The sequence below is a fragment of the Amblyomma americanum genome, chromosome 11 (genome assembly GCF_052857255.1).
Source record: "Amblyomma americanum isolate KBUSLIRL-KWMA chromosome 11, ASM5285725v1, whole genome shotgun sequence".
NCBI lineage: Eukaryota > Metazoa > Arthropoda > Arachnida > Ixodida > Ixodidae > Amblyomma > Amblyomma americanum.
The window spans coordinates 130,333,354-130,348,593 of record NC_135507.1 but is presented as its reverse complement, the minus strand read 5'-3'; the positions used below and the strand labels follow the sequence as shown (position 1 = coordinate 130,348,593).

The 15,240-nt window shown below is 42.8% G+C and overlaps 2 protein-coding genes across 2 annotated transcripts in view; both read left to right on the top strand.

The window, feature by feature from the left end:
• The window catches only part of LOC144109893 (uncharacterized), a 651,790-nt gene that overhangs the window by 575,616 nt on the left and 60,934 nt on the right, over window positions 1-15,240 (top strand). The gene's annotated exons all lie outside the window — the stretch shown is intronic.
• LOC144110349 (uncharacterized) lies at window positions 3,288-4,971 on the top strand. The gene has a single exon (XM_077643202.1). It carries the CDS (start codon window positions 3,301-3,303, stop codon window positions 4,801-4,803), a length of 1,503 nt encoding a protein of 500 aa, XP_077499328.1. The 5' UTR covers window positions 3,288-3,300; the 3' UTR covers window positions 4,804-4,971.

Below are 15,240 nucleotides of genomic sequence, written 5' to 3'. Positions count from 1 at the left end.
TCTTTCTAACCGTTCACAATTCGTAACAGTGAACAATATAAACTCTCATTCTTTGCCTCTCCGTTCCGGCGTGCCTCAGGGGTCAGTTCTTGGGCCCCTCCTTTTTCTCATCTATATAAATGACTTACCGGCTAACATTTCTTCTTCAATTAATCTTTTTGCCGATGATTGTGTTATTTACCGCGAAATTCAAGATGGTAATGATGTCTCTTGTCTTCAATCCGATATTAACAAGGTTCTTGACTGGTGTTTTACTTGAAACATGCAACTAAACAATAATAAGTGTAAACATGTACGCATTTCTCGTCTCTCTAATGCCCCTTCTTCTTATCACATTAACAACGTGTCTCTCGAAACCGTGTCATGTTATAAATATCTGGGTGTTTACGTTTCTTGTAACCTGTCTTGGAAAACTCACGTTGGATACATAAAAATAACGCTGATCGCATGCTTGGGTACCTTCGCAGAAATTTCTCACGTTCATCTACTCCAATAAAATTATTACTTTATAAAACATTGGTTCGGTCGAAGTTAGAATATGCTGCATCTGTCTGGAGCCCTGGCATCGATTCACTCGTTTCAGATTTGGAAGCTGTACAGAACCGCGCATGCCGTTTCATTCTTTCTAATTATCACCGAACAAGCAGTGTAACCGCCATGAAATCAAGTTTGTCCCTACCACTTCTTTCCCACCGCAGATCAATAGCCTCATTGTGTCTCTTTCATAAAATTTACCACAACAGCTTTCTCAATCCTAAGTTACTGTCTAGACCATGTTACATATCAGCACGCGTTGATCACCGTCATAAAGTTGGAATCCCATCTTGTCACACCAAATGTTTTCATGACTCATTCATACCCCGAACTTGTGTCAGCTGGAATCACCTTCCCCACGACATCGCAGGTATTTCCGATAACAATGCATTTCGTAAAGTCCTTAATGTTTCTTTCTGAGTATGTGTCGTTTATCACTGTATAAAAATTGCCTTTTTACTGTCTACACACTGTTTTAATATATCCGCACTGCATTCTAATCTTATTGCCTTCCTGTGTTTTCACTTTTTATGTATTCCTGGTTTATTTTTGTTTTCCCTCCTTGTTGTTGCTGTTTAGGCTGAATTTTTATGTATTCCCACTCCCCTCTGTAATGCCTTCGGGCCCTGAGGGTACAATAAATAAATAAATAAAGAAATAAATAAATAAAAGCAGGCATGGTGCAGCCGTTCCTTGGATGGCAGTAAGGAATTCATTGGCGAAGCTTCTTGTGATTTGTTTACGTGTTTGTTCTGATATTAAAAATTTTCCACATTTCTGCAGTATAGTGATTTGCGTCAATAAATGTTTTTCGTTGGCGCACAGCTTGTCTTCTGCTATGAAGTGCTGCAGTAATGCAGGTATATTACATTATGTAAGCATTATAATGGTAAATGCAATGAACACTTAAGAAAAGCAAATAAAGAGGGAACAAATTATGAACCCATTGCATGCATTTTTTTGAAGGGTGTAGGGCTGTAAGAAGCGCTAAAACGCCAATGGCTCGACGGTAATAGTGTGTGAGTCGCCCCAACACCTTTAGGTCACTTCTTTTCGTTCTCGGGCTGGTTCTTTCGCAAAATACCCTGCGCGGAAGGTGGATGAGAACACAAAGACTCCCTTCTGGGCCGGGTGCAAGTTAGAGACACCGGAAAACTCCTTTAAGGGTGTATTATTTTTTACAGTGTAGTTTGTTTCGTGAAAGTTGCACCTTTTTGTCAGTGTTGAGAACTGCGTTTCGTTTTTTATGCCAAATATGGCGGAAAAAATGCTTCCTAGGATTTCTCCTTGAGGGCACGTTGGGTTTATGACTGAAATGTTGGAGGCCAAAGCAATACTGCGGCATTGTTTACACTTGCGCAATGTCTTCATGCTAGCGGGTTCTTTTTACTGAAAAACGCAGTTTTCTTTTTTCTTAAGAAGTTACTCTGAACCGCGGCCGTTCTAGTTGATCAAAAAGACATCATTTTTTTTATGTGGAAGTTAGAGCAAGATATCTTAAAAGAAGAAAAAGCTTTTTATTGGAGCTTTGCTGTTTATATCCTCTCAGAGTTCATCATAACTTACCACTCTAGGTGTAATTTTCCTTTTAGCAACAAAAGTGAAAACAATGACAATGACGAAACTTGTTTCATGGTGCAATGCTCCAAGAGGCAGCCAGAAGAAAAACAGGTATTTGAGGTCAGGATTAATTTCCACAACCTTCGTTTTTTAAACTTGCCCGGATCAAGGTTTTTGTATTTCTTGATTTCTCAAATACAAGGTGGCACATTATTTTACTTACAGCTTTAAGATAGTGCCGTGACAAACATTGTAAAGCACGTCGAATGAGGGCATTTGCATGAACAGGTCCTTGAAGCAAGTTGTCCTTAAAGGGGCCATGACATGGTCGTTCTTCATATTGCAGTTTTCTGCTTCAGTAACTAATTTACAGAGTATACTGAGGGGCCAGTTAGTCAGACATATTATAAACAAAAACGTAGCATATGGACAGGACGTAGGAGGGCGAAGACAGGACGGTTGCTACACTTACAACTGAAATGAATGAAATGCGACAGTAAACCACACCCCATCGTAGAGCAACAACACGCTTGCGCATAACATAAAACAAGGTAACATAATCAAGGGTTCGACAGAATCCTGTCTGGCGAGGGGGAAGCATATTGGAAGCATAAGAAACATACACTCGCCAAAGAAAAATATTTAACACGTGACGTTTCGAGACCCGTACGGGTCCCTTATTCACAAGTAGGATGGGCAGAATGGGCCGCTACTTATAAGCGGACTTGACTGCACAGTGAGTGGGCGTAGATATCGGGGAGATTCCCTTTCGTCCTGTTGATAGCATTCTTGGTCGTCTGTATGTAAAATGATTCGAGAAGTAATCGTGAAGATAAAGGTTTCTTCGTGTCCAAGATTGCGGCGTTCTCCCATCGCAATCCTTGCATGGGATCTTGTATACAACGCCGGGGTAACATGTGCGCTCTAGGCGGTCCTTCACGTGACACAGCTGCTGTTTCAGCTTGCTGGACGGTACGTGCTCAATTCGAACGCCGTATTTGGCAAATATTCGCGCCAGAGCCTCACTTGTACCCCGGGAATACGGGACAGTCGCGCGTTTCTGTTGCCCAACAAACTGGGGCTGAGCAGGTTCCTTACAGCGGCGTTCTTGATTGTTTAGAATCTGACGGGGGTAGCCATTATTTTCAAGGTCGACGCGAACTTTCTGCTGCTCGGAAGAGAGGACACGGCAACCCCGTGGTGACAATGTCAACTGATGTGCCACTATTTGTGCAGGTACTTACCGGATTCTTTTCCATCGCCTTGGGCCGTGCAGTAAGCGCAGACAGCGGCTTCAATCGTCACCCAGCTTCTGCCGATGCCTTTCGACTGCCGTGCGCGGGGGGCGTACATTTTTCACACTGCGAGCTGCTGTCGTGGCACGTGGATACTACCTTCTGCGCACCCTCTTCGAGCACAGCGACGTCATCCACACTTCCAGCCCGGATTTTGCCTCTAAAAGGAACGCCTGCGCCTTCCATCAGCAGTGGACACGGCAACCCCGTGGTGACAATGTCAACTGATGTGCCACTATTTGTGCAGGTACTTACCGGATTCTTTTCCATCGCCTTGGGCCGTGCAGTAAGCGCAGACAGCGGCTTCAATCGTCACCCAGCTTCTGCCGATGCCTTTCGACTGCCGTGCGCGGGGGGCGTACATTTTTCACACTGCGAGCTGCTGTCGTGGCACGTGGATACTACCTTCTGCGCACCCTCTTCGAGCACAGCGACGTCATCCACACTTCCAGCCCGGATTTTGCCTATAAAAGGAACGCCTGCGCCTTCCATCAGCAGTGGACACGGCAACCCCGTGGTGACAATGTCAACTGATGTGCCACTATTTGTGCAGGTTGGTGGACGAAAATATTGCTGCCGTAGCAACTGCCTTTTTTTGATCGTGTTGCCGTGTCCACGCACATTGCTGGTTTGCTTTAGTGATTGTATCTCAATTGTAGGCCTGTTGCTGAAGTTATCCGGTGATGTTGAGGAAAATCCTGGCCCGGATACAATGGAAATGATTCAACAAGTAATTGCTTCTCAAACTGAAATCCTCAGCAAATTAAGCGAAATACAGGAAAACCAAACATCGTCTGAAGCAAGAATTCTGGACATGCAATCCAGGCTGTCTGCTATAGAACAAAAGCTACAAACCTTTGACGAGTCTCGGGATAGGCTTTCGAAACTAGAAACTTTTGCTGAAAGATGTGAAATAGAAATGACTACAGTTTCGAGAAAACTTGATGAGTTGGAAAACCGCTCGCGGCGCAATAACTTGATTGTACGCGGAGTCAAGGAGGAGGAATCAGAGAGTGAAGAGGACCTACTACAGAAAGTAAACAATGACATCTTTGATAAAATTCTGAAACAAAGGGTGGACACTATTGAAAGGATTCACCGACTTGGAAAGAGGGAACCAGGTAGAGACCGTCCGATTATTATTAAACTTACTGACTTTAGGGATAAGATGAAAATAATGAGTAACTGTTTCAACCTAAAAGGCACTCAATTTAGTGTAAATGAAGATTTTTCTAAAAGGGTTGTGGAAATACGAAAAAATCTTTGGAACTCCTGTGCCGATGAACGAAAGAACGGCGTGAAAGCTAAGTTAATTTTTGATAAGTTAAAAGTCAAGAATACCTTATACGCATGGAACGAGGAGACCAAGCAGCGGTTCAAATGCCAGGTTGCCACTAGCACTAGCAATGAGTGACTAAACAATCATAAGACGGTCTGCTTTAAAATTATAAATGTGAACGCTAGGAGCATGCTTAACAAGGTTGACGCCATAGAAAGTATATGCCTTGAACATGAACCCGATATTATGGTAATCACAGAGACATGGCTACATAAAGATATTAGAGACTGTGAAGTTGCTCCCCCAAACTACTCCATAGTATGAAAAGACCGTGAAAGGAGGGGTGGCGGTGTTGCAATACTGGTTAAGAGTAATATAGTATTCTCAGTTATAGAAGGGTTTGATGATTTAGAAACTGCATGGATTAAAACCAGACTGAATGGTCGTACTGTCTTAGTGGGTGCTTTCTACAGAGCTCCCAATTCAACCATAGACGTGCTTGATAACCTAAAATGGTTACTGGACCTAAATGTACACTTTGGTGACAATATTATGCTGACAGGTGATTTTAATTTGCCAGGAATTGATTGGATGTCGCTTTCTCCCGGCAGAGTTGATACAGCTAGCAGTGAACATCTGATCGAACTCGCCTATTGCTATGGTTTGACTCAGATTGTTGAAAAGAGTACGAGAGTATGTACGACAACATCCTCGATACTAGACCTTGTCTTTTTGTCATCTGGTCTACTAGAGTTTTTGCTGAGTTGTGATGTTGAAGAAGGATTGTCTGACCATAAAATGGTGATTATGTCGCTCAATATGACTCACGAAATATGTCACAAATCTTGCAGAAAGACTGTTTTGAATTTTGCGGCTGCCGATGATGTCGGATTACTGGACTACCTTGAAATCTCGTTTGATGAATTCATGTGTTTTTATCAAGACGGACTTGGCACAGATAAGGTGTGGGAATTTTTTGCAAACATGACAGCGAAAGCAATTGAGATGTTCATTCCTAAAACCACGAAAATAACAAAAAGGAAGCATCCTTGGATTAATAGAGACATTATTCACAAAAAACGACAGCTCAAAAGGAAACGAAAAAGATGCTCACAATACCCAAGCCCTGAATTAAAAACCTCCATATGTCGTATGAGCCAAGAGTTAAAGCGACTCATCAAAGAAAGTAAAAATACCTTTTACAGTCAGACTCTCACCAGATTTCTTACTGAAGCGCCCAGTAAGTTCTGGCGATATATAAATGGCGGCGGTAAAACTCACCATTCTAATGAAGAAGAGAGCCCCCAGAGGGCTGAAAGTTTTAATTCATTTTTTGCATCTGTTTTCACTGAAGATGACGGCGAATCACCGTTTTTTGAGCCTCCAGGTTGCCCTCCTATACCCGATTTAGAAATAAGTGAAGAAGGAGTTCTGAAACTCCTTTTGAATATCAACACTAAAAAGAACTCAGGACCGGACGGTATCCCGAATGAATTCTTATATAGATATGCAGAGTGGAATTCTAAATTTCTTACCAAAATCTTTCAAACGTCTATCGACAGTAGTTGTGTTCCCATTGCCTGGAAATGTGCGAAAATAGTGCCTGTGCATAAAAATGGTCCCACTTCTAACGTTGAAAATTATAGACCCATTTCCCTCATTAGCACGTGTTCCAAGTTACTCGAACATATTATGTACGCTCACTTATCAACTTTTCTTGAGAGTAACAATCACCTATTTGTAAACCAGCATGGCTTCCGCAAGGGGCTTTCTACCATCACACAACTCACGGAAACTGTACATGATCTTTCTCAGTCAATTAATTCCCGCATGCAAACAGACATCATAATTTTGGACTTCGCAAAGGCGTTTGATAAGGTTTCGCACCCTAAGCTATTACTAAAAATCAGTGCCATATTTAAAAATGAAACTATAACTAAGTGGAAGGGTATATGCTTGGGCTTGTTGGTTCATAACTTCAAGGTGAAAAACGTAGCGCAAAGAAACGAGGACACAGAAAGACGGACAACACACGGCGCTTACTTCCAACAATGGTTTATTTCAGAAAGAAAAAGTGGTTTTATAACGAAATTACGACCAACACGCCGTCAAACCATGTGCTAGCAAAGCGTATCAGCCAGATATGCGAGCTCTTTCGCCATCAATGATACAGAGGGGGTACTCACACAATCATCTTTCAAAAGTGATATCCATTCCGCTTCTATGATTTCTCGTGTCAAGCGGTTATTATGCACTTTTAAAACCATGCATTGTTCAAGAAGCGGTATGCAGTGACATGACCGGCAGTGGACTGACAACCCTTTTCCACGCATATCATCTACGTCACGCCCATGCTCTCGAAGCCTATCATTCAGGCATCTGCCGGTTTGCCCTACATACTGCTTGCCACAGGAAAGAGGAATTTGATAAATGACATTTTCAATACAATGGACAAACTTTTTCCTATGTTTTTTCGTACAACCAACACCGTTTTTAGATTTTTTGAAATGTTTCGTACATAGATGACTCAACTTCTTAGGCGCCGAAAAAACCACTCTGGCTCCCGAACGTTGCGCTATTTTTTTGAGATTATGAGAAAACTTATGAAAATAAGGAATGACGGCAACTTTTTCTTTCTTACTCATGGCTTCCTGGTTATCCTGGCCCTTTTTATTGCAGACTTTCTTCAAAACACCTTCCGCCACAGACACTAGGACATGGGAAGGGTAACCAGCATTCTCAAGCCTCTTACATTGCTGAGAAAAACTTTCATGCATGAGGTGCGGGCAAGACTTCTTCAAACAATTAAAAAATGAAAGGCTAGCAATAGATCTTTTTACGAGCTTAGAATGGGCTGAATGAAAAGGTAACAATGGTTTTTCGCCGCGGGGTTTGAACATCCAGCACGTCCGATCATGATGCATTGTGATGCTGATGTCAAGGAATTGGATAACCCTGTTTTCAGGTAGTTCAAACGTTAGTTCAAGAGGACTAAAATGGTTACGAAAAAGGTTGAGAACATTAAGAACATCATCCTTAAAGGAACTGTCATTACTGTTAAGAACAATCAGAAAGTCGTCAACGTACCTAAAAATATTGATTACATTGGTATCTTTTACAATATCAGCAAACGACCTATCCAAACGGGCTAAAAACAAATCGCTGAGGATGGGTGCAATGCAGGAACCTATACAGATGCCATCTTTCTGAAGATAAGGTTTTTCATCCCATACAATGAACGTTGACTTGAGATATAATTTCAAAAGTTCTATAAATCCATTCACCGAGATGCCAGAAGCATTTTGAAAAGCAATCGGCCCTTGCTGGTCTATACATTCTTCAATACAAGATAACAAAGCATCATGCGGAATGGAATAATACAGATCTTTTATGTCCACAGAGAAAGCGCATAGGCCTTGTCCTTCATGTGACCTGAAAAAATCTAGAACCTGCTGAGAATTACGGACAAGAAAGGGATCCTGAATAGAAAGCAGCTTTAGTTTTTCTTGTAGGCACATGGCAACCGATTTTTGCCAAGTACCATTCTCGGATACAATAACTCGGAAAGGAACATCAGTTTTATGGGTTTTTGCATCTATGTACGAAACATTTCAAAAAATCTAAAAACGGTGTTGGTTGTACGAAAAAACATAGGAAAAAGTTTGTCCATTGTATTGAAAATGTCATTTATCAAATTCCTCTTTCCTGTGGCAAGCAGTATGTAGGGCAAACCGGCAGATGCCTGAATGATAGGCTTCGAGAGCATGGGCGTGACGTAGATGATATGCGTGGAAAAGGGTTGTCAGTCCACTGCCGGTCATGCCACTGCATACCGCTTCTTGAACAATGCATGGTTTTAAAAGTGCATAATAACCGCTTGACACGAGAAATCATAGAAGCGGAATGGATATCACTTTTGAAAGATGATTGTGTGAGTACCCCCTCTGTATCATTGATGGCGAAAGAGCTCGCATATCTGGCTGATACGCTTTGCTAGCACATGGTTTGACGGCGTGTTGGTCGTAATTTCGTTATAAAACCACTTTTTCTTTCTGAAATAAACCATTGTTGGAAGTAAGCGCCGTGTGTTGTCCGTCTTTCTGTGTCCTCGTTTCTTTGCGCTACGTTTTTCACCTTGAAGTTATGAACCAACAAGCCCAAGCATATACCCTTCTGAAATATATTTCTAGTACAACGGGCCCTTTTATGTGTTCTGTGGATACTTCGACTGTCATAGCCATCATTGCTGTCGCAACCAGTCGCGCTAGGACATTCTCGTTTTGCTGCCGGAATAATCTTCTACCAGATGAGGTGAAGCGTCTCTTCGGTGGGTTTATTCCTTCACGAGGACATGGCGTCAGAGTGTGCAAGATTCTGAAGGCTGAGTCGTTTCGACAAGCTCGTCTCTACAAGGAATTGCTGCATCTTCTTCTTCACCAAAGGTCGAGCCAATCCACAGTAAGGAACAAGCTTCGAGAGTGCCAGCGGCTTGTCAGTCAGACTACGGACTTCGTTTGGCAGCGACAACTGAGCTCTCTCAGAAGTCAGCTTGGCAACAAGCCATCTTCACCCCGGTATGTCATCCATACCCCGCAAGGTCTGGATCTTCCTGACCATGTGAAATCTGTTCTATCGTTGGGTCCTAAGTTTGCTCTGGAACCAAGTACGTCTTCAGCGGAGCGGCTCACGTTCGTTCACCAGATTTCCCGAATCGTCCCTGAACAAGAGGCTGACCGGTGTGTTTCGGCAGGCGTCGATACCTTGGTGAGATGTAAGTGGCAGCCTTCCAGACTTCCTGTAAATCGTGTTAAGTCGTATCTCGATAAGCATTCATTGTGCCTCCTTTCTGCGGATAAAGAAGGAGGGTTTGCCGTGTTTCCGTCTGGTATGTTTAATGAAAAAGCGTGTGAAGCTCTGTCCTCCGCTTTCAACTGCCACCCAACTGTAAACATTTTAAAGAAAAAAGCTGAAGCGAAGAAACTGTGCAAAAAGTTAGACCTTGGTTCTGTTTTGAAAAGAATTACGGATTGTAAAAAGGACTTCCTTCACGTTTTCTTCAATGCAAAAACCCATAAAACTGATGTTCCTTTCCGAGTTATTGTATCCGAGAATGGTACTTGGCAAAAATCGGTTGCCATGTGCCTACAAGAAAAACTAAAGCTGCTTTCTATTCAGGATCCCTTTCTTGTCCGTAATTCTGAGCAGGTTCTAGATTTTTTCAGGTCACATGAAGGACAAGGCCTATGCGCTTTCTCTGTGGACATAAAAGATCTGTATTATTCCATTCCGCATGATGCTTTGTTATCTTGTATTGAAGAATGTATAGACCAGCAAGGGCCGATTGCTTTTCAAAATGCTTCTGGCATCTCGGTGAATGGATTTATAGAACTTTTGAAATTATATCTCAAGTCAACGTTCATTGTATGGGATGAAAAACCTTATCTTCAGAAAGATGGCATCTGTATAGGTTCCTGCATTGCACCCATCCTCAGCGATTTGTTTTTAGCCCGTTTGGATAGGTCGTTTGCTGATATTGTAAAAGATACCAATGTAATCAATATTTTTAGGTACGTTGACGACTTTCTGATTGTTCTTAACAGTAATGACAGTTCCTTTAAGGATGATGTTCTTAATGTTCTCAACCTTTTTCGTAACCATTTTAGTCCTCTTGAACTAACGTTTGAACTACCTGAAAACAGGGTTATCCAATTCCTTGACATCAGCATCACAATGCATCATGATCGGACGTGCTGGATGTTCAAACCCCGCGGCGAAAAACCATTGTTACCTTTTCATTCAGCCCATTCTAAGCTCGTAAAAAGATCTATTGCTAGCCTTTCATTTTTTAATTGTTTGAAGAAGTCTTGCCCGCACCTCATGCATGAAAGTTTTTCTCAGCAATGTAAGAGGCTTGAGAATGCTGGTTACCCTTCCCATGTCCTAGTGTCTGTGGCGGAAGGTGTTTTGAAGAAAGTCTGCAATAAAAAGGGCCAGGATAACCAGGAAGCCATGAGTAAGAAAGAAAAAGTTGCCGCCATTCCTTATTTTCATAAGTTTTCTCATAATCTCAAAAAAATAGCGCAACGTTCGGGAGCCAGAGTGGTTTTTTCGGCGCCTAAGAAGTTGAGTCATCTATGTACGAAACATTTCAAAAAATCTAAAAACGGTGTTGGTTGTACGAAAAAACATAGGAAAAAGTTTGTCCATTGTATTGAAAATGTCATTTATCAAATTCCTCTTTCCTGTGGCAAGCAGTATGTAGGGCAAACCGGCAGATGCCTGAATGATAGGCTTCGAGAGCATGGGCGTGACGTAGATGATATGCGTGGAAAAGGGTTGTCAGTCCACTGCCGGTCATGTCACTGCATACCGCTTCTTGAACAATGCATGGTTTTAAAAGTGCATAATAACCGGTTGACACGAGAAATCATAGAAGCGGAATGGATATCACTTTTGAAAGATGATTGTGTGAGTACCCCCTCTGTATCATTGATGGCGAAAGAGCTCGCATATCTGGCTGATACGCTTTGCTAGCACATGGTTTGACGGCGTGTTGGTCGTAATTTCGTTATAAAACCACTTTTTCTTTCTGAAATAAACCATTGTTGGAAGTAAGCGCCGTGTGTTGTCCGTCTTTCTGTGTCCTCGTTTCTTTGCGCTACGTTTTTCACCTTGAAATATAACTAAGTGGTTCAGGTCATATCTTTCGTCTAGAGTACAGTATGTTCAGGTTCAAGAGTATAAATCCAACATCATGCCAGTCGATTCCGGTGTTCCCCAGGGCAGCGTTCTGGGCCCTCTCTTGTTTTTGATCTTATCAACGACTTGCCTGTTGGTTTGAGCGTTCCAGTTAGACTGTATGCAGATGACTGCATCGTTTATAAACAAATTAATACTCCAGAAGATCAGGCAGAACTCAATCAAAACTTGCAGAAAATACATGAATGGTGTAAGGTGTGGCAGATGGTATTAAATTCAAACAAAACAGTTTTTATGACCATTACAAGAAAGAAAACTGTCCTTGATTACAGTTACAGCATTAATGGTAGATTACTAACTAGAGTAAGTAATTTTAAATACCTTGGAGTAACACTCACATCTGACTTACGCTGGAATTCACACATAGATAATGTATGTACTAAGGCTTCCAAGGCACTCTGGAGCTTGAGACGCAATATGTGCAGTGCAACTCCTGAAATAAAAAGTCTGGTTTTCAAAAGCCTAGTTAGGCCTATCCTCGAATATGCAAAAGTTGTCTGGGACCCGTACACTGCTTCCAACTGTTCTAAGCTGGAAAGAATCCAGCGTCTCGGAGCAAGGTTTATATTTAATAGGTATCGTTATTCTGATTCTCCAACTTCTTTGTGTAAATCTGCTGATTTGCAAACACTTGACATTAGAACCAAATGCGACAGACTCAAGTTTCTTTTCCAGATCGCTAACCACTACTTGAAAATCGATCAAACAAAATACTTTGAAATTAAAACAGGGGAAACATCACGCCATCGTCACAGTTTGTACATCCCAATGCCGCCTGTCAGAAATGATTGCTTTAAATTTAGTTTTTTCCCGAGAGCCATTAAGGAATGGAATATGTTACCAAACTCCGTTGTCACGTCACAATCACTAAGCGAATTTTTAGATAAACTGCACAATATTTTATGTTCTGCTTGATTTCTATGACAATGTTTTCGTTTTGTTCAAGTGGCAAACACAATTATGTATGAAATTTAGTGTTGATCTCAGTGTTTGTTTAATGTGTTCTTTTTCTGTTTCAAGTTTGATTTCCACTCCTGTAATAGCCCGCCCAGGGCTGACAGTATGAATAAATGAAATGAAATGAAATGAGGAGGCCAGGACTAGAACATAGACGACCAGCTCGCTTGAACAGAGCGGACACGACGGAGCGTTTGTGGCCTATGGGATGGGCAGATTTAAAATCGAGGTACTTACCGGTATGTGTGGGCTTTCCGTATACGGTAGTGGCGAGCACATCGGGAGTGCGGAGAACGAGAACATCGAGAAAAGCAATACTTCCGGCGGCTTCTTCTTCCATTGTGAACTGAACTGTTGGTTGAAAAGAGTTGAGGTGGTCCAGAAAAGGTTTGGCATCCTTGCGCTGAATTACGCAGAAGCAATCGTCCACATATCGTAAAAACAGTTTCGGACGAGTATGAAACGATTGTAGGGCCGAACTTTCAATACAGTCCAGCGCGAGGTTGGCACAGGTTACGGACACAGATGCACCCATGGCCGTACCAAACACCTGCTTGTAATATACGTTGCTGAACACAAAATATGTGTTCTGAAGACAGAAGCTTAAGAGGCGGCACAGGTCAACTGCTTCAAAAGGCGTACGGGATGGAAGTGATGGGTCTTTTTCCAGTACCCTTTGACAGCATTCAACAGCGAAGTGTACTGGAACGCATGTGAACATCGATTTCACATCGAACGAGACCATGATGTCTTCGTTGTCAACCGCCAACAAGGTAAAAACAAACTGATAATCTTAAAACGTGTGGAAAAAGATAAAAAAGGAGAAAAGAGAAAGAGCGATAGATAATGAAAGGTGCTAAGAAAACTCAAGTGCGTTTTAAAAACTTCAATTCCTTCTCCATCAGATACACAGATGGGATACTAATGCACGTGCCTTCACTACATTTCGAAATTTCCTGTGCTCCAAGATTTCCCTAGCCAATTGGGTTTTACCACGCCCTACTATCTTAATAATGTTAAGCAGGGGAAAACAACCATTGCACTTCTTGCAATGCACTGGTACGTGTTCTCCAGTTTGTTGGCGAAGTGAAGAGGCATGTTCACCCAGCCTCACATTTAGACACCTGCCCGTCTGCCCAACGTACACAGACCCACATCGGAGAGGGAACTGATAAACAATATCTGTTGCGCATGAGACGTCCATATGCTACGTTTTTGTTTATAATATGTCAGTAACTAATGCAAGGGCTTATGATTAAATTTACGAAATTTGACTGCCCTGGACGCGCTGTATTTTCCAAAAAATGCGATCGAAATTGAGACTGGGAGACTCCTCCCACAGGCAGCGACCGCCATATTGAAAGCTCTCGTGACGTCACTAGCACATGCACGGAGAAACGTCGTCTGCTCTTGTTGCTGCAATATGCGCAGCGAGGTCTCATTCCCCCCTGCACCTTCGCGGGCGATCGAAGTAGCAGTCGTCCTTAATATATGAATGACTGGTACCGCGAAAGCGATAATAACAGTAACGCAGTTTTTCTTCGGTATATATACGTAGGGTCCGGTCACACTATAGGCCGATGCGACGGCGATCGACGGTAGGGGGCTGATTGGTACGCAAATGCCGTCACTGACGCACTTGTCTGTCAAGCTAGACCGACGACGACGCCAGCACGATCAACGATCGCGTATCGTAGTAACGTTAAAAAGCAACTTAGTGTGAACCAGAAGAGTGTGGTAGGGGACTAGTTGGTATGACATTCTATATACTTGAGAACTTTAAAACTTATTGCACCTGATGCTAGCCATGGTGACATACGCGATGTGCGTGCACCAGCAAAGATGTGCTTTCATTCAGTGGCTGCGCATAGAACCGATCGGCTCGCCGCCGTCGCCTAAACCGTCGCCTGGGCTTGTGCAGCCGAGCGAAAGCTTCACTCCCGGTGAGGCGACGGCCGGAAAAACTGTTTGTCTACCTTATCCGTATCGAAAAAAGCGAACAAGTGGCTACATATCATATTTTCACACTTTTTTACTGAACTGTGAGGAACTTTTGCCATATTCTTGAATTTCGGTTGACGGTGGACCGCCGGCCCTTTTCGTGACGAGGCCTAGCGAGTACGCAGGATTCGTGCCTACGATTTCCGCGGTTGCGGAGAGCGAATTCGCAAATTTTAGCGCCTACAAATAGCTGACGAGCGTAGTTTTGGCTACAGTGCCCTCAAAGCGACGACTGCATACATTGCAGGACGCGAGTACAATAAGGGGAAAGTGCCGATATATGTGACCCGGTCGGCATAGCATGCGCAGAAGGCAGCCGGCAGCAGCCATCGGCGTCGACTGAGGACAACAAATCTAATTGTCTTCATTATTTCAAGTAATGTCCGAGCGTATTTTTAGTTAAATTGACCTAGAATTGAATTTTGGTGACGTAAGAGAAAGCAGATACAATTATCGGAAAGCGCCGGCATCCTACGCGAAGCGTTTCCCAAGCAGGCGATATAGCATCATCGGCGCTTATTGCAGTGTTGTCGTGGTGTGAAAATGAGTAAAAGTGCAATTTGTGAGCAAGAGTACGTAATATTTAAGATGAGGATAACCCACCTGGCGTTTTATGTCACGCAAACGAGCAGTAGTGTTTGCGCACAGCCATGTAAACAACTTCAGCGCTGGGATGCAGTTGTCGTAATCGTCGCACTCCTGGGGCACAATGCGCACGCACAGCAAAATGCTGTGCGATTATTTCGAAGCACTCATTTAGAAGGCGGCAACTATCCATCGGTGTGGACAGTGAAAGCATTCGAATCATGTAGGATTTTGCAAGCGGCTTGGTTCCTGCAAAAAGGTTCGATGAGT

Bases quoted from the DNA above. Each gene is read 5' to 3' on its own strand.
- LOC144110349 (XM_077643202.1), top strand. From the start codon at position 3,301: ATGTCAACTGATGTGCCACTATTTGTGCAGGTACTTACCGGATTCTTT.